The sequence below is a fragment of the Mesocricetus auratus genome, unplaced genomic scaffold (assembly GCF_017639785.1).
Source record: "Mesocricetus auratus isolate SY011 unplaced genomic scaffold, BCM_Maur_2.0 Super-Scaffold_100031, whole genome shotgun sequence".
NCBI classification, from domain to species: Eukaryota; Metazoa; Chordata; class Mammalia; order Rodentia; family Cricetidae; genus Mesocricetus; species Mesocricetus auratus.
In genome coordinates this window covers 17,003,104-17,022,547 of record NW_024429212.1, presented here as the reverse complement: position 1 = coordinate 17,022,547, position 19,444 = coordinate 17,003,104, and the positions used below count along the sequence as shown (strand labels likewise).

The following is a 19,444-nucleotide window of genomic DNA, read 5'->3' as shown; positions in this document are numbered from 1 at the left end:
ACCTGTTACTCCTTTCTCCACTACATAGCATTTCCTAACCATCTCTCTCTGCCTACCTTTCCCAGAATTCTCCTCATCTCCTAGTCCTGCCTTTCATCCTGCTTCTATTGGCCAATCAGTATTTTATTCATCAACCAATAAGAGAAGCATATATACAGAAGGACATTACCCATCAGAATCCTCCTGCCTCAGCCCTCTGAGTAACTAGTATTATAGGTGTGTGCCATTACATTGGATTTGAAATTATTTAAATCTAAAGAAATCCATTTTGGTTGATGTTTATAATCCCAGATCTTGGAAGACAGAGGCAAGAGAATCAGTTAAGGGTCTGTTTGGCTTACATTTGACCATCTCAAAAGAAAGAAAACTTGTTTAGGCTTAATTTCAATTTTTTTTATATTTTTTTATTTTATTTTATTTTTCGAGACAGGGTTTCTCTGTGGCTTTGGAGGCTGTCCTGGAACTAGCTCTTGTAGACCAGGCTGGCCTCGAACTCACAGAGATCCGCCTGCCTCTGCCTCCCGAGTGCTGGGATTAAAGGCGTGTGCCACCAACGCCCGGCTACCATTTTTTTTTTTTTTTTAGGTTTTCTTATTTTCAAAAATAAAAAGGGCTGGAGGAACAGCCAAAGGTTAAGAGCACTGACTGCTCTTCCAGAGGTCTTGAGTTCAATTCCCAGCAACCACATAACTGTCTATGAGATTTGGTGCCCTCTTCTGGCCTGCAGGAATACATGAAGGGAGAATGTTGTACACATAATAAATCTCTTTTAAAAAGTGATTAGAAGTAATTTACTATTTATTCTAGGGAGATGGCTCATAGTAAAGTCAGTTGCCACCAAGCCTATTAACTAGATAGAGTTCAATCTCCAGAACCCACCCCACCAAATTCTTACACATACTGCATGCGTGTGTGCGCAATATACATATATAATATTCAGTATTTGGGAGATGCAGGGCATTCTCTGTGTGACAAGGTAAGTGCTAGCATGGTGACAACCTACAAGAAATGGTCTTTTTACATAGATGCCTTTGGTTTTGTTTTGGACTAGGTTAAGATTAAGTACTATAGACTGGTACTACATATCAGCTTTTGTTTAATTGGCTGGAGACACAGCCGTGGTTGCTGGGAACTAAACTCTTTTATTGGCTTTTGGTTGTGAGCCTACATATCAGCCTTTTTAAAAATATTTATTTATTGTGTATACAGTCTTCTGCCTGCAAGCCAGCAGAGGGCACCAAATCTCATTCAAGGTGGTTGTGAGCCACCATGTGGTTGCCAGGAATTGAACTCAGGACCTTTGGAAGAACAGTCAGTGCTCTTAACTGCTGAGCCATCTCTCCAGCCCCATATCAGCCTTTTAAGTCTCAAAGTTACTTGCTAAGCTACACAAACCTAAGGGTTCTTCGTAACTTGACATTTTATGTTAACAGGCAAAGTTGGGTGACCAAGGCAACCTGTCTGAACTGGTTAGCCTCATCCTGACAGTAGCCGACGGAGACAGGGACGGCCAGGTCTCCCTAGGAGAAGCCAGGTCAGCATGGGCGCTTCTCCAGCTGAACGAGTTTCTCTTGATGGTGATACTTCAAGACAAAGAACACACCCCCAAACTCATGGGGTTCTGTGGTGACCTCTATGTGATGGAAAGTGTTGAATATACCTCTCTCTACGGAATAAGTCTTCCATGGGTCATTGAACTTTTTATTCCATCTGGGTTCAGAAGAAGTATGGACCAGTTGTTCACACCATCGTGGCCTAGAAAGGCCAAGATAGCCATAGGACTTTTAGAATTTGTGGAGGATGTTTTCCATGGCCCCTATGGAAACTTTCTCATGTGTGACACTAGTGCCAAAAACCTAGGATACAATGAGAAGTACGATTTGAAGATGGTGGATATGAGAAAAATTGTGCCAGAGACAAACTTAAAGGAACTTATTAAGGATCGCCACTGTGAGTCTGACCTGGACTGTGTCTATGGTACAGACTGTAGAACTAGCTGTGACCAGAGCACAATGAAGTGCACTTCAGAAGTAATACAGCCAAACTTGGCAAAAGCCTGTCAGCTACTCAAAGACTATTTACTGCATGGTGCTCCAAGTGAAATCCAGGAAGAATTGGAAAAACAGCTCTATTCTTGTATTGCTCTCAAAGTCACAGCAAATCAAATGGAAATGGAACATTCTTTGATATTAAATAACCTAAAAACATTATTGTGGAAGAAAATTTCCTACACAAATGACTCTTAGTTCATTTGGATAGCACTGCCATTGAGAAATTCTAAGAACATTTCAAAGAATGACTTCTGCCTTCTGGGTCTATGAAGCTATCTCAAATGTGCTATGACAGTAACGGCAGGTGTAGGGCCAAGAGATGTCCAAACTCATCCCTGCCCTGTTGCAAGTTCACAAGTACATTCACTGTTAACTATTGACTTAGAAATTAATGCTGTGAAAAGCCTCATTCCTCAAACAGTGAGTGCTGTGTAGACCTGTTAGCAAATCCCATTGCTGGACATTGTTTGCATTGAAGCTGCTGTCTAAACAAGGAAATTTATGTATGAATTTACTAATGTTTTAGCATGGTAAAAGTTTGCACATTAACACAAATTAAAAATGCCACATAGGTAAATTAAAATGACTCCTGTTATTAAAAGGTTGGGTCTATAGCATGCCTTATTATAGTATACTCACACATTATAACTTCAGATGGAGAAAACTGTGACTTTTAGCTTCAACATGTATTCCAAGTGTTAACATTCAAATGACTGAAATTAGGTGAACTTTATCCTGAAGCTCTGATGGGTTCATCAACCAGCCAGACATTATCTTAGGCTGGGGATATAGTAACTTGTTTTCATGAAGCCTCAGTACCACAAAGCAGACTCCGACAGAGACCAGAGGTGATCAAAACCTGAACCACTTCGGTGTGTTAAGATGAGAATAAATCATGGAAGACACTTTTTCCTTCTTGTCTGATGAGGCATAAATGCACCACCCTGTTCTTTTCCTTGTAAAAGCAAGGTTTAGTATTAGACCTTCAAGTTATTTTCCTATGTACATTCAGGTCTGGCACACAGCTTTTAATATCTGCATAAAACGAAAGCTAGGAAAGCAGCAACACTTTGTGCAAATTGTTAAATCTGTGAACTTGACAACTTCCAGTCTTCCAGCCATGGATTCACACTGGTTTACTTTCAAGATTGACTGAGGTATTTTCTTTCCACTATCTACTTGTAATAAAGCACTGTTAATGGATGGAAGCACTGTGTCCCCATGATCATAGGTCTGTTGCTTACCAGATCTGACAAGCTAAGGACAGTGACTCTTTCCATCAAGATAGAAACCCAAGAGCTCTGCTGGAGTCCAGTAAGATGCCTTTTTCTGGTAAACTACTAAGTTGTTTTTGTGGAAGGAAAAACTTCTCAGCCAGGCATAGTGGTTCTTGCCCTTAACCCCAGCAGGTGGACCTGAATCCTGATCCTTTACTTTCATGGCTTCATGCTACACCTAGTTTCGTAATAACAGCTTAACTCAGAAATGGCTGCTTGGTCAATAAGTTTATTATCTTTATGAAAAAATCTTCATAGAAAATTGCTTTAGCTCTCAGTAGCCCGTTCTTGAGCTCTGAGGAAGCTTGCCTTCTTTTGAGCAACCCGATCTTTCTTCTGGGCCAAAGACATTTTGGGACGGTTCCACCTTAAAAAGGAAAGTAAAAAATAAGACAGGAATATTATCTCAAGTCAGCTGAAAAATGACACTTTGTAAACAGATGGAAGATTGAAATCTTATTATTCGGAGAGATGATTTTTCCTATATATCCTTTAAGGTGGCTTTGAACGCATGGCATTCCTCATGTTTTGACCTCGTGAGTGCCAAGATCACAAATTGTGCCACCATATTCATTTCAAGTTCTAATGCATGCATTCAACTGCAATGGCTATTCTCATTGCTCATTCCATCCAAAACTCAAGTCATTCTCAGCTGAGCATGCTGGCTCACATCTAAAGTCCAGTATTCAGGACCGGGAGGCAGAATTGTTATGGATTCACAGGCAGTAGCCAATAAAACATGCAGGACTGTTCTGGGACAGAATGGGCACCTCAGCAGCTTTCTGAGGCTGATACATTGCTATCACCACAATTGCTTTAGCAAACCTGGTTCCCTTAGCTGCTGCCACATATGCAGAGCTAGTGATCGAGTTTGCACAACTGCACTGAAAACCAAGTGAACAAGCTGAAAATGGCAGAACACATACCTCTTCTTCTTCACCTCTCTCTTGGGCTTCTTCTCATAGACTGGATTCTCTCGGATAGCAGCGTGAGCTTTCTTATACATCTCCTCCATCTGGAACAAAGCAAAGCAAACAGTATTTGCCTTCACTTCAGATGCCCTAGGATTACAGTACAGTCCTTTACTGCCTGCTCTAATTTATCCTTAACTAAGTGAATGTTACCTGCTTAAATCCCAGTAAACCCACCTTTTCCTTACAGCAATCTCAATGTCTACTGAAGTGAGAAGGCAGCCATGCCTAGAATCTACTGTCTGACCTAAACTCTTTCAAGAGAAGATGCCCAAACCAAAGGATAAGATGCAAAATACACAGGTATATAAGAAAGACACTCTAACAACTGAGTCTAAGGACAAGACCGCAAGGAGGGAGGACCATTAATTTCTCTTATTACCTCACTTACCCCAGATTTACAATCTACTTTTACATGACAGGCCTTTTAAAGCAATTCCCAGCACCAAAGACATACTCTTCCATGGTCAACTGGCAGCTACTCTAGAACCCCAAATTTGACCTATTTGATTACATTTCATTGCTGAAAACTTGGTTCAGGAACTCACTTAAAAAAAATAAAGTTCAAGGTTATAATCCTGAATGTCTAGTGTTAACTGTAGCCCCTTAAGAAGGGGGCTCAAGAGTAGGGGTTAAGAGCTTGATCCCCAACAAGTTTCTTATTGAAGTAACTGTAAATCCAACTTTGTTCACTGACTTGTTCCATATGGACACGGTGGAAAAAGTAATTCAAAAAGACTCACTAAAAAACAATGTGGTAGCCCAGCGCTGTAATCCCAGCACTCTTTAGACATGCTGGGATTCCATCTCAGAAAACACCCCACCTGCTTCAGTCCTCCATCACCAAAGCTATCAATATCAAGTCTGCCCGAAAACTGTAGATGGTCAAAGTTAAGGCAACCTGGTTCTTCCCAATAAATACAGCTTCACATACAGACCAGACAACCGATCAAGGTAAAAAGATCATTCACACTGAAAACGTGTTTGCAGAGGATTCCACAGGCACATACTCAGGAAGAGAACTCTCCAGATAACATGAACTGTGGGGACATAAGCTCAGTATAGTATGCAAGCATGAGCACTTAGCCCCGCAAAACACCCTGGAAGGCACTGAGAAATATGTGTCTGGGGCTGGAGAGATGGCCTGGGCTCTTCCATGGTTCCAGAAACCTACACCCAGCAACCACATGATGACTCACAACCTCTATAATGGGATCCAATGCCCTCTTCTGTCATGCAGGCACACGAAAGCAGAGCACTCCTATGTATAAAATACATAAATAAATCCTTTTTAAAAAGGCACTCAAAGCTGGGTGTTGGTGGCACACGCCTTTAATCCCAGCACTTGGGAGGCAGGTGCATCTCTGCGAGTTCGAGACCAGCCTGGTCTACCAAACGAGTTCCAGGACAAGTTCTAAAAACAATACAGAGAAACCCTGTCTTGAAAAACCAAAAAGTACCCAAAGCCCAAGGATCTGAAGGTTTGAGCAAATACAACCTAAGTAGGTCAGTATAAGACCCAGAAAAAAAAAAAAAGGCTGCAGTGAAGTACAGAATTTAAGTAAAAGTGTTCATCCTTTGTCTTTAAGGCTGAAGGTATGGCCAGGTATGGTGGTGCACGCCTGTAATCCCAGCACTTGGGAGGCAGATCTCTGAGTTCGAGACCAGCCTGGTCTACAAGAGCAAGTTCCAGGACAGCCTCCAAAACAATACAGAGAAACCATCTTGAAAGACCAATAAATAAATAAATGCTCAAATGCCGGGCGGTGGTGGCACACGCCTTTAATCCCAGCACTCGGGAGGCAGAGGCAGGCGGATCTGTGAGTTTGAGGCTGGGCTGGACCGATAGCCTCCAAAACAATACAGAGAACAATACAGAGAAACCCTGTCTCTTAAAAAAAAATATATATATATGCATATATATATATATATAAATGCTCAAGGTATGAGTTTAATTGAGGATTTCCAAAGCATACAGACCTCAGAAAATCGTATTTTCCAACCTACATTTTACCTTTGTAATAACAATGTGATATGTTCTATATTTCTACTAAAATTTCAAAAACTATGGTCTTCAAGTATTCCAATGTCTTACTAGCTTTCTAATATCAAGTTCACTCTTGAAAACACAATTCCTCCTAACCTCTACTTTTGCAAAAAACCTGTACAGCTTCCTAGGATTTCAGTAATTCTAGAATGTATTTTTCGTTCCATCCAAAAGTAAACACTAGTCACAGTAGGGCATGTGGCGCATGCCTTTAACACCAATACTAGGGTTTGGGAGATAGAGGCAGGACTAGTTAAATAACTCCCTGGATGAGCTCAGGAAAACTTCATGCCCCTCCGTCAGAAAGAAGATGGGAGGGAAGGGGGGAGACAGAGACAGTCAGAGAAGCAGGACTGTTCTGGGACAGAATGGGCACCTCAGCAGCTTTCTGAGGCTAATACATTGCTATCACCACAATTGCTCTAGCAAACCTGGTTCCCTTAGCTGCTGCCACATATGCAGAGCTAGTGATCGAGTTTGCACAACTGCACTGAAAACCTGACTTGCAAGATGAAGCAGGCAATGAGTGCAGAAACCACTCCCGCTACGCCTGTTTGCACCCAAGGCTGCAAATGCTACAAGCCTACTCACACCAGCACATAAAATCCTTTCCTACCCAACATGCTAACTTCACTTAAGGCAGTAGCAGCTCAGAAGTCCATCTTTACCCACCTACACAGCAACGTGCAACCTTCCTTTTTGCAACTGAAATCTACATGAAGATTACAACCCATTGAAACACGTGTTAAATGAGCAGGCATGTTCAGGTAAATTTTTACCATGTCTGGAGTGACGTTGTTCTTTATGTACTGGGAGAACTGTTTCTTATAAGCATCTTCATCTTCCTCCATTAGGTAACGCATGTAGTCTGCGACATTCTGTCCCATGATGTGCTTCCGATGCACTTCTGCATTGAACTCCTTGCTTTCAGAATCATAACCAGGGAATCGTTTGGTACTAAAATGAAAGTGTCATATTTTAGTGTACAGACAAGAAATCACTACACTCCCAGGAATTCACTTCAGGAGCTGCCATCAGTCCCGTCTTGAAACACTTATTGCATCATATGCAATCAAAGGACCAACTACTAACTGCTCAGTTAGTGGGGTATCATCACCAGCAGCTCATCTCTGAATTCCACAAGATAAAAATCCACAAATCTGCTTTTCATCTTCATGGGGGTATAAATTATATCGCCCAGGGCAGTCGCAAACTCCCGGGCTCTAGCCACCTCCCCACAAGCATTCACATGGCCATATCAGCACCAGTAAAACTGTCACCAGTGCTGTAGCACAAGTTTTCCAAAACCCATGCTTCAAATCCCTTTATTTCTCAGCAGCACCTAGGATAAGAGGAATTAGACATTTGTCACAAACTATTCAAGGGGAAATTGTTGAGTCAATATGTGATCTACTCAACTAACATGCACTACTGAGAAATGCAGGTTACAAACCCTGGTTCCTTGTGCACAGTATCTAACAGAGCATCACAGAATGACTGACACATCACCAGTAACAGAGTCAAGGAGCAAAGCTTGGAAACTGTTCATTACCTATGAGGAATAGACAAGCCGCCATCCACAGCGCCCTTCAGGGCCCCAAACACTTTATTGCCAGTTGTAGTTCGGGCAAGACCAGCATCCAGATAGCAAGTGAAGGCCCCAGGCTGACCATCAATGCTCTCCACGTTGTATTCGTCTCCAGTCACCTCCACTTGGCCTTCATAGATCTTGTCCATTCCAAACCTATTGAGAAGCTATGAACAGAGAAGTCAACATAAAACCCTGTCCTCTAAGTGTACTTCCTGTCACAACAGTCATCCTTATATTTGTGTGATTTCTGTATTTCTTCAGTCTTAGTAGACTACTGAATGACAAACAAATGTAGTTTTAATAGTATTTTAAACTACCTGCATAACATGATTTTAATATAATTTCTGTTACCCCTCTGCTGGCAAACTATCTGGCTATGGTTTCACTTTAAGCCAAGGCTTCACTGAGATGTTTTTACTTATTACAGCAAAATTCCCCTCCAAAGCCTATTTTAGCAACCCATGATGGGGTCAACACTGATTGATGCATTTCCTTGCCAAGGACACTGCAAAATGGCCAGAGCTGAGAATACAAAAACAAGGCAAAACTCATTATTTTACCTACTTGTAGAAACTGTCAATCATGTAGAAAAGCAAAAAACTTGCCAATGTCCACTGCCCAAAGTGGTGAGGACAGTTTCTCAAATTTTAATGTCTACATAAACTACGTATGATAGCTGTACTATCAAAACAGAGTCTAAGGATCTGAAGTAGAAAAGCACTAAACTCTCATTTTAATGCAGGCTGGTAGAAGATCCACCTCTAGGTAGTTGGGGCTCTCAAACTCAAGATTAAAAACTAAGCTCTGGGCTAGTGAGACAGCTCGGTGCAGTGGATCAAAGGCCCATCCCTGAAGACACAACACAGTCCTGACCTCCAGTGTGCTGTGGCAGGCACACGCTTCACCCCCAAATCAAACAATTTCAAATGCTCAAAAGGACCGTAAGCCACTTAGCTCTCGCCACTGAAAAGTCTCAGACAGATCTGTTCTAGAGATCCAGAAACAGCAAAATATAAGACCACACCCCATTCCTTGCTGATGGCTTTAAAGCCACAAGGAAACAGCTGACACTCTCCTGAAGCCATAGGTGACCATTAGTCACGTGTAAGAAACTTACTGAAGACGTCCAGTACTTACCCTGCGAGCCAGCAGCAGGCCAGTACAATAGGCTGCAGCATAATTTGTCAGGCCAACTTTCACACCGTATTTGGGCAGCTCGTGTGCATATGCTGCGCAGACTATCATGTCCCCTTCTATACGGGCATAGGCAATCTACAGCAGAGAAAAAACAGGTTAGTCATTTGCTGCTTCAGCAAGACACGGGGAAAAGACCATGGACACTTGTGTAGGTGTCACCCTCACTTACCTACAACTTACCACCTGGCAAAAAACACATGGCTAAAACACACCACACATTAGAATTAATTATAATAACTGTGAAAAGTAAAAAAGCAGGGCTGTGGTGGTGCATGCCTTTGATCCCAGCACCCAAGGCAGATGGATCTGTGAGTTCAGGCCTGTCTGGTCCACAGTATGAGTTCCAGAACAGCCAAGGCCACACACACACAGATCCTATCTCAAATCCCCCAGCCCCAAAAATCAAGTCAAAACAACAAAAAAAAATTACTTAAATTGTCTTCCGAGCTAAATCCAACTAAGTTTTAGGTAATGTATACTTATAGGTAATTTATGCTTAATTATCAGAACATAAGACAACATTGCCTTCATAGTTAATAAATTTGCACAGAATGTAAGTGTACCTACTTCCTAACTAGCTAATTTCAGCTACCCATCATCTGAGTTGTGAAAGTTGTGAACACAGAACAGAGAGACAGGGTTTCTCTGTATTTGGAGTCTGTCCTGGAACTCACTCTGTAGACCAGGCTGGCCTTGAACTCAGAGATCCTCCTGCCTCTCCTCCTGAGTGAAAAAAAATTTTTTTGGTTTTTTGAGACAGGGTTTCTCTGTGGCTTTGGAGGCTGTCCTGGAACTCACTTGGTAGTCCAGGCTGGTCTCGAACTCACAGAAATCCGCCTGCCTCTGCCTCCCGAGTGCTGGGATTAAAGGCGTGTATCACCAACGCCCGGCTCTCCTCCTGAGTGAATTTTTGTACTTATAAAAACCCATTTCAAACAGTAAGAAATAGCAAGCTGCTTTTTCAAACCAAGCTTGCTGGCGAGATGGCTCAGTGGTGAAGCTGCTCTTCTAGATGACCTGGGTTCAACTCCCAGCACCCTCTTGGCAGCTCACAACTCCAGTTCCAGGGTACTTAAGAAAATAAAAATAAAAAAAAAGTGTGTCTCCCACTTTCAGACAATCACCAACTTCTTTAGCGAGTAAAGTGGAATACAGTAGGATCCAGGAGCTGGGGCATGACAATCTCACTGAATAGTAAATAGACACTAGACCTCATACAGATCCCGAGCTTGTCAATTTCCACACCTGCCCTCAAAATAGCAGCTTTAAACCCACTGCATCGAGAAAAATCTACTACACCAAGACAAAAGGGGCGGTGGGGTCTGATGACACGAGGCTCGAATCTTGAGCGCAGCTCACCTGGCAGATGATGTCTCTGTTAGTCACACGAACTATCATCCTGTATTTGGGTGTGTTGTACTTGTTTTTGTCCTGGATCACCAATCGCTTCCGAGCATAGTAGTCGGTTTTACCCTCTACAAGATGAAATACAATAATTAAGAAGGATGCTCTACCACGAAAAGCCGATCCCCAGAAACTACAACGGGAAAAGCCGTTCGTACCTCGACGCCTTCTAAACCTCACTTGGTACCTCTTAAAGTAGGCCTTATTCTTGACAACTTTCACGAACCCCTTCAAGGAAAAGAAAATGTTATTAGGAGTTTTACTAAACGTTCCATTATAAGATTTAATAATAATAATTTTAAAAAAACAGGCTGACACTATGTATCCCAAGACCACCTGGGAGCTAAGCTACTAGACAAGAACCACCTGGCTTTACTCTACTTCTGACTGGAGTTACCCATGTAACAATATAACACTCAAGAGCAAACTAATACAACTGTCAACTTGTAGCTGGTTTTCTATACGGATGGGGGAATCAAGGAAGAATCACGCTAGCGCTGAAGGCAGTTCCTCCCTCACGTGGTGGTGACCCCACACACAACCATAAAAACCCTGTTGCTACTTCACAACTCTAGCATCGCTAGTTATGAACCTTAATGCAAATAAATAATAATACGACTCCCAACTCACGGGTCGCCCCGGAGGTTTTCTTCGTGAAGCGTAAACTAGCCATCACGAGCCAGGCAGAGACAGGGCCGGCTAAGGGAGCAAGGCAGGCCCTGACCCCAAGGCCCCAGCCCTCCGCAATCGCAGGGTCCCCACGCTTCTCCCCAGCAGGTACCAACTCGTGCTGGTGCTGCTGCGTTTGAACCAGCCACCTCCCCAATTCCTGCTCTCTCTCGGGAACCGGTGCCCTTCGTTCCCGCCCGCGCCAGCCTCTCTGTCGGGGAAGTCATCGCTCTACGCGGCGTCCACCCACCTGAGCCTCCAACCGCGCGCACCGCGCTCACCTCGACGATTTTTAACCCCGCAACCCTCCACAACTCCCTCCCTCCATCATGGGAGCACCCAATAAACCCGGTGCTGCGGTGCCACGGGGCACACGGCGTCCGGCAGTCGCTCGCATGAGCTCCGAGCTGCGCACCGGGGGACCGCACGGACGCCCCCCGCCGCCGCCGCCACTGCACCTCCCAGGCCGGATTCCAGCCAAGCCCCGCAAACGTGGCTCGCGCGACCAATCCCGCAGGACGCGAGCTCCTTCCGGGACCCGGGAAGGCCACCGCCTGCAGCCTCCCCACCGACACTTGCCCGAGCCCCGGCTCCCGCGCCGCGGCCTTCGGGACCCCCGCCAGGGGCGTCCGGAGCCGCGCGTGGGGAGGGAGGATCCCCTCCTGCCCTGCGAGCCGCGCGTCCCGGGCAGCCAGCGCCGCAGCAGCAGCCCCTCCCCCCGGCAGCCATTAAGGCCACGCTGGGAGCGGCGGCCGCACCGCCGGGAATCGAGCGCCATCCGCGCCCCAGGCCGCGCGAGACGGGGCGCCCGGGCGGGCATCGGCGGCGGGAGGGGGCGGCCCCCGTGCACCCGCGGCCCCGAGCCCCAGATGCCCACTCACCATCCTGCGGAACAGACACCCGCAACCGCGGCTCCACACAGACCTGCAGGCCCGGCGGCGCTAGGGGAAAAAAGACCGGACTGTCGTGCGCATGCGCAGTATGTAGCGCCGCCAGCACGCACGCGACGCGGGGAAGAGAGCGGGCCGCAGGCTTCACGGCGCACGGTCTGTCTCCCCCTGCTGGCCGGAGGTTGAACGTCAGGGTTTTTTTGGGTTTTTTTGCTTTTTTTTTTTCCTTGACTCAACCGGCAAGCAGGATTGGCGGAGAGAAAAGGAAAGAACAGGTTTGGGGCCTTTTTGCTAGGACGTTTTTAATCCTGCTCACGCAGAAATATATATATATATATATGTTTTCTTTTTAAGGCTCGGGATGTAGCTCAGTGCTATTGTGTCCACACTTGGGAGAGGACGGAGGATCAGAAAAGTGCAAGGTTATCCTGGGCTGTACAGTAAATTGGAAGCCAGCCTGGATTTGGATGATACCTAAGAGGGAAAAAAATGTAAGCAATTATTTAAACACAGTTATAAAGGTGAGAGAGCTTTTTTTTTTGTTTTTTTGTTTTTCGAGACAGGGTTTCTCTGTATTGTTTTGGAGATTGTCCTGGAACTTACTCTGTAGACCAGGCTGGCCTCGCACTCACAGAGATCCGCCTGCCTCTGCCTCCCGAGTGCTAGGATTAAAGGCGTGCGCTACCAATGCCCTGCTGAAAGAGCTTTATAAACGCAATGAGAGTGCAATTTGAAAACTGCTTCCCAAAACAAATTCTATGCACCCAGTTGTTTTTAGCAATAGCATTTTATTTATGTATTGTTTTGGTTTTTTGAGACAGGTTTTCTGTAGACCAGGCTGGCCTGGAACTCACAGAGTTACACCTGCCTCTGCCTCCCAAGTGCTGGTATTAAAGGCAGGAGTCACCACTGTCCAGCACAGCAATATAACATTTTATCTATTTATTTATTTACTTATTTTGTTTTTCGAGGCAGGGCTTCTCTGTGGCTTTGGAGCCTGTCTTGGAACTACTCTAGTAGACCAGGCTGACCTCGAACTCACAGAGATCCGCCTGCCTCTGCCTCCCGAGTGCTGGGATCAAAGGCCACCACTGCCCGGCTGCAATAGCATTTTATGACTCTACTACCCTGATATTGTGGGAGGTGGAGGGGCACCTAAAAATATTTGCATCTTGCTGTGTGTGGTGGCACACGCCTTTAATCCCAGCACTTGGGAGGCTGAGGCGGAGGCAGAGGCAGTTCCAGGCCAGTCTGCTCTACAGAGTGAGTTCCAGGACAGCCAAGGCTACAAAGAGAAAATGTCTTGGGGAAAAATAAATCTTTCCTACAGGGATGGAGAAGTGGTTCAACATGCTCATTGGTTGTAGCCCATCGGATCTGCTTCTCATTTAACTGGTTCGATGCCCAGCACCCACACAGTGACTCACAACACCCTCCACAGACCACTGTGGAAGTGCACATTCATGCATACACTCAAAACAATTTTGGAAAAAAGCATCTTTTGCATATGTTATCAGAAAGAAAGAATCCTGGAATTTATTTTATTTTTCTTGTGTTTTAAAAAAATTTTTTACTCAAGTCCTGCTGCACGGAAAAAGCATCTTTCAAATGTCAGCAACAGCAGAAACCAAAAGTGTTCGTGACCTTCACAAACAATTGCCCTCTGTTTGGAGGACATAGCACAAGGAATCTGCGTTAGCATTTATCGACTCCAGGGTAGATGCTTGGAGTTTCTGGTTTGCAGTGCATTTGTAGCACGAACAATAAAAACCCAGAGACAGCTATTGGGGTTCAAATCGGAGATCAGAAAAGCAAAGTAGCCAACCACTAGAGAGTTCTTAGCTCTACTAAGGCTCAGACCAAAAGGGGCTGCCCCGTCCTCAGTGTGACTGCAGACTCCCCTCCTCTCCCACCTTATATTCCTCTCTAGAGCTGGTATTAAAGGTGTGCACCACCACCACCACCACCCAGGTCCTATGGCCAACTAGTGTGGCTGCTGGGATTAAAGTTGTGTGCGTCACCACTGCCTGGCTTCTATGGTTAACTAGTGGCTTAGATCAGCACTCTGATCTCCAGGCAAGCTTTATTTGTTATATATTTGTTATAGTGTAAACAAAGTATCGCCACAGGGTACCCCTGGAGGCCCGGTGAAGACGTCAGATCCCCTTGAACTGCAGTTGCAGGCAGCTGTGAGCTTCCTGATGTGGGTGCCGGAAACCAGAATTCTCTGAAAAAACATCAAGTACGCGTGTAACTGCTGACCCATCTTTCTGGGTCCTTCTTCCTTTCTGCTGGTGATCAATTCCAGGACCTCACACATAGGCAAGTGCTCTATCTCCTAGCTACATCACGACTACCTTTTTTTCCCCCGTGTTGGGAAAATATACACAATCTGAAGTTTACCATTTTGACCATCTTGAGTTATAAGTCAGTGCCACTGACTGCATACATTGTTTTGCATAACTCCTGCTTACCTCCTAGTCCCAAAACCTTTTCATCATCGCCCCAACCAGAAACTATACCATCAAACAATGACTCCTCAACTTCTGTCCTCTCTGCCCTAGAACCTTCTAGTCCACATCCTGTGTCTCCTGAGCTTGACTCTTCTAGGTAACTGACATCATATGGTGCTTGTCCTTCTGAAATGGGACAAAAGGCAATCTCTGGGCCCCTAACCTGTGACGAATTAAAAGCACAATATGTATTTTTCCTCTGCCTGCTTTCTTGGTCCTTGTCCTATAAAACACAGATTAAGTTATGAGGTCCAGCCAGGCGTTGGTGCAGCAATGCCTTTGATCCCAGCAGTCGGGAGGCAGAGGCAGGAGGATCTCTGTGAGTTTGAGACCAGCCTGGTTTACAGGAGGACCGCCTTCAAAGCTACAGAGAAACCCTGCCTCGAAGCTCCCCACCCTTACCCCACCCCCCAAAAAATTATAAGGTCCAAGTGTTTACTAAGAGCCCCTTATGACCAAACCAAGATAAAACCGGGGGTGAAGATGTCTAAACAGATAACAAAATTGAGGAAGAATTATTACCAGAAAAACAGTTCAAACAAAACCAAGTGTACATAAGCCCTCTAACCTCACCAGCTCTTATCTTTAAAATCACAAGTTTTTGGGGGACTGGAGAGATAGCCCAGTGGTTAAGAGCACTTGTTCTCAAAGAGGACCTGGGTTCAGTTCAAGCATCCATGTGTGTGTGTGTGTGTGTGTGTGTGTGTGTGTGTGTGTGTGTAGAGAGAGAGAGAGAGAGAGAGAGAGAGAGAGAGAGAGAGAGAGAGAGAGCTAAGAAACATAAAGGTGACATCCAGACTTTTATCCTAGCAGACCCAACACTCCTAAACTCCTCAGGTACCAGAGAGGCACATGGTGTATAGATACACAAGCAGGCAAAAACACTCATACACAAACCTGAAACTGAAAAAAAAATTTTTAAATCACAAATTTTGGAAGGCACATAGCTGAGCAACCAGTAAGTCACCCTCGTTCCAGTTTCTGGGCAGGTTAGGTCACTAGAGTGAGGGAGACAGACAATTGTCTGTGTTACTTTACAGAAACTCGAAGGCCCATTTTTTTTTTTTTTTTGGCTTGAGATATGGAATCTTCCCCAGGGCCTGAAGATACCTTGACCCATGGCTAAAGAGGGTTTAAGGCTCAGCGTCTCCGCTTCCTTTCCCGTGGTCCTGAGTAGCCCCAAGCGGACAGACGCTGAACTCCTGATCTTCCTGGTTTTGGATCCCGCCACATCCAGATACCATCTTCCTGTTTGTGTGCTGTCTAACCCTCTTTTGCCGCAAATTTTGAGTCCGTTATACCCAGTCACGCACATAGACTAACAAATTACCAACTGAGAAATATTTGCCTAAGATGACAACCCTGGGTTGATTTGGTCCAATGGGTGTCTGTCTCTCCTGCCCCTGCCCCTAGCCCTATCATAAGGCCAGGGTGTTTTTGCGATGTGACAATATTAGGTGTGATTTAGCATTTCCCAGGTGTAGCTAACTGCTAGCATCAGTGTAAGCCAGGATGCTTGAACTCAGAATACCTTTTTTTAAAAAACTATTTATTAATTTGCATTGGTATCAGATCACCTGAAACCAGAGTTACAGACAGTTGTGAGCTGCCATGTGGGTGCTGGGAATTGAACCGGGGTCCTCCGGAAGAGCAGACCAGTGCTCTTAACCTCTGAGCCATCTCTCCAGCCCACAGAATACCTTTTTTTTTTTTTCATCTTTTTTTTTTTTTTTTTGGTTTTTCGAGACAGGGTTTCTCTGTATTGTTTTGGAGGCTGTCGGTCCAGCCTGGCCTCGAACTCACAGAGATCCACCTGCCTCTGCCTCCTGAGTGAGTGCTGGGATTAAAGGCTTGCACCACCGCCTCATCTTTTTAAATTTAAATTAGAAACAAGCTTGCTTCACAGTCAATCCCAGCTCCCTCTCCCTCCCCCCTCCCCCACCAGTCCCCTCAGCCCCCCTCCCAATCCCCACCCCGATGCCCAGGGAGGGTGAGGCCCTCCATGGGGGGAATCTGAACACAGAACACCTTCTATAAACTGCTTATGACAAATGGGCAATTAACCAAACTTAAGCTCTCCCAGGAGAGCGGTAAAAGCTTACTGTTTGTTTTCTTCAAGCAGGCAGCTTGGGGGTCTCTGGTCTGTGCCAGCTGTCTTCTTCAGCTCATGTTGGCTGGCTTCTTCAGTCGAGGTCCGTCACATGAAGGAGTCTTGCCTACTTTATTTGCAATCTACGCCTTGGTCTCATCTCTTTTGTGTGCTGCAAGACCCAGTCCTCTGGTATCTCTTTTATTGTTGGTTTATTTCACCTAATGCAATGTTTTCAAGGTTCATCCATGTTGTAGCGTGTATCAGAACCTCGCTTATTTCAATGACTCGGTAACATTACGTGGATGTCTCACATCTTGTAAGAGAGAGAGGGAGGGAGGGAGGGAGGGAGAGAGAAGTTATGCCATGGTGTATGTGTGGAGGCCAGAAGATAACTTGAAGGAATCAGTTCTCTCCTTCTAGCATGTGTGTTCCTGGGATCGAACTCAGGTCATCAGACATGGCAACAAGGGCCTTTACTGGATGAGTCATTTCCCCAGCCTTGGAATTTTTCATTTTCAAACAACTATCCTAGTAGGTGTAAAATACCGTCTTCACTTCCCTAATAGTGTGCATCTTTTCATACGCTTGTTGTATATCTTCTTGAAAGAAATGTGCGATAGCTTTTTGTTTTGTTTTGTTTGAGACACGGTCTCTCTGTGTACCCCTGGCTGGGTATCCCATGTTGTAGCATGTAACAGAACCTCATTTATTTCAATGACTCAGTAACATTATGTGGATGTCTCACATCTTGTAAGAGAGAGAGGGAGAGAGGGAGAAGAAAGGAGAGAGAGAGAGGGAGGGAGGGAGGGAGGGAGGGAGGGAGGGGGGAGAGAGAGGGAGGGAAGGAGAGGGAGAGAGGGAGGGAGGGAGGGAGAATACATTCAAATCCTTCTTCAGTGGACAAATGCATCCGCCTGATGACCCGAGTTCAATCCCTGGGTCCCTCGTGGTGGAAGGAGAGAACCAAGCCCTGCAGGCTGTCCTCAGACCTCCAATGGCACAGTGTGACACAAGAGGACTCTTTCACACATGCACAAAATGTCATTTAAAAATCACTTGCCAGCCCAGCATGGTGTCGGTTGCCTTTAATCCCAGCAGAGGCAGGTGGATCTCTCTGAGTTCCAGGCCAGCCTGGTTTACAAAGAGGACTTATAGGACAGCAGGGGCTGTTACACAGAGAAACCCTGTCTTGAAAAACAAAAACAAAAACACTTTTATTTTAAGTTGCTTGTACCTGTGCTTGTAGAATTATGTGTATATTCTATATATTATTTTCTCACCAAATATATGACTTGCTAATATTTTATCCCATTCCATGGGTTGCCTTTTAACCTTCTTGATAGTGTCCTGGCTTCATCGCCCACAAATTGTCCCCTGACCTCCATTCCCACATCACGGAATGTCTTCCAGTACATGGACAAGTGCATGCAGACATTCGAAATAAGCTAATGCTTAATTTATGCATTTGTCTAGCTTGTTTTGGGTATGATATTTGACAAATCGTTCCCCATGTAATTTTCTCCTATGTTTTCTGTTTGGCACACATACAAAGAGTTTATTTCAGCTCAATTATCTGGTGCTGTTGTTGGGAGGACATGGTGGAACAGAGAGCAAGACACAGGAAGGGCTAAGGAAATGCCCCCAGTGACCTACTAGGACCACTCCTCAGTGATGCTGTCATGTTATGAATCCAATGAGGGATTAAACCACAGACTGAGACAGGGCCATCGTGAGCAGCACCTTCTCGGGGCTTTGGTCCCTATCGCTTTGGAGGAAATTTCATATTCAAACCATCAGTTTTCTTACAAAAGTCCTGTAATTTTGGCTTTTTTGTTTGCTTTTGTTTTTTGTTTTTCGAGACAGGGTTTCTCTGTATTGTTTTGGAGGCCATCCTGGAACTCACTAGGTAGACCAGGCTGGCCTCGAACTCACAGAGATCCGCCTGCCTCTGCCTCCCGAGTGCTGGGATCAAAGGCGTGCACCACCAATGCCTGGCCAATTTTGGCTTTTAACTTTAAGCCTTTAGTCCATCGTGTGCTAATTTTTGTATATATTGTAAGGCAACGAATGGTCCAACTTCATTCTTTTGTGTGTATTTCATTTTCTAAACTGTGTTTTAAACATACGTATTTTGTTTTCCCTGTCCCTTTTCTCTTACTGGAACTTAAGCTTCAACAAACCAAGACTAAACAATTTCGGTCACTGTTGTGATAGGCCAGTTACTTGCTATTTATGACGACGAGTCACTGTGACATTTGATGTATTAAAACAACAAGGAACACATATTCCCCCTTAAGGTTCCCAAGTGTCAGGGATTCAGTCCAGCCTTCTGATTCCTTCTTTCCCATTAGTTGCAGCCGGTTTAGGTCCAGGACTGGAGTCATCGAAACCAGGACTGGAACTGAAGGGTCTGCTTCCAAAGAGGCTCATGAACACAGCCGCCGAGTTGGTTCTGATTTTGTTTTTCAGATTTATTTGTTTTACTTTTATGTGTATGAGTGGGGTTTTTTTCTTTTTCTTTTTCTTTTCTTCCTCTTCTTCTTCTTTTTTTTTTTTTGGTTTTTCGAGACAGGGTTTCTCTGTGGCTTTGGAGGCTGTCCTAGTACTAGCTTTTGTAGACCAGGCTGGTCTTGAACTCACAGAGATCCGCCTGCCTCTGCCTCCTGAGTGCTGGGATTAAAGCGTGCACCACCAACGCCCGGCGTGTATGAGTGTTCTGCCTGCATGTATGTCTGTGCACCA

At 45.0% G+C, this 19,444-nt stretch overlaps 2 protein-coding genes and 3 non-coding genes across 8 annotated transcripts in view; 1 reads left to right on the top strand and 4 right to left on the bottom strand.

The window, feature by feature from the left end:
* Dipk1a (divergent protein kinase domain 1A) overlaps window positions 1-2,634 on the top strand; it is a 65,347-nt gene extending 62,713 nt beyond the window's left edge. For all 3 annotated transcript variants that reach the window (XM_040733385.1, XM_040733384.1, XM_040733386.1), the window contains exon 5: window positions 1,434-2,634. In XM_040733385.1, the coding sequence (XP_040589319.1) occupies window positions 1,434-2,246 (813 nt within the window). In that variant the 3' untranslated portion in view covers window positions 2,247-2,634. The remainder of the gene's footprint in view (window positions 1-1,433) is intronic.
* Window positions 2,635-3,541: 907 nt separating this feature from the next.
* Rpl5 (ribosomal protein L5) lies at window positions 3,542-12,174 on the bottom strand. 2 transcript variants are annotated; one of them, XM_013118624.3, is made up of 8 exons: window positions 12,089-12,174; window positions 10,697-10,766; window positions 10,494-10,609; window positions 9,075-9,209; window positions 7,899-8,101; window positions 7,126-7,303; window positions 4,255-4,343; window positions 3,542-3,695 (listed from the first exon to the last, which is right to left on the bottom strand). In XM_013118624.3, the coding sequence occupies exons 1-8, from the start codon at window positions 12,089-12,091 to the stop codon at window positions 3,596-3,598; spliced, it is 894 nt and encodes a 297-aa protein (XP_012974078.2). In that variant the 5' UTR covers window positions 12,092-12,174; the 3' UTR covers window positions 3,542-3,595. The 2 variants fall into 2 exon arrangements, with proteins under 2 accessions (XP_012974078.2, XP_021087079.2); XM_021231420.2 differs by having other exon boundaries at window positions 4,255-4,340.
* Window positions 4,074-4,205, bottom strand: LOC121135202. The gene has a single exon (XR_005872420.1). It is a non-coding gene; the product is annotated as a small nucleolar RNA SNORA66 (small nucleolar RNA).
* LOC121135203 lies at window positions 6,698-6,829 on the bottom strand. Its single transcript, XR_005872421.1, has one exon. It is a non-coding gene; the product is annotated as a small nucleolar RNA SNORA66 (small nucleolar RNA).
* LOC121135201 lies at window positions 7,374-7,467 on the bottom strand. The gene has a single exon (XR_005872419.1). It is a non-coding gene; the product is annotated as a small nucleolar RNA SNORD21 (small nucleolar RNA).
* Window positions 12,175-19,444: the final 7,270 nt, after the last annotated feature.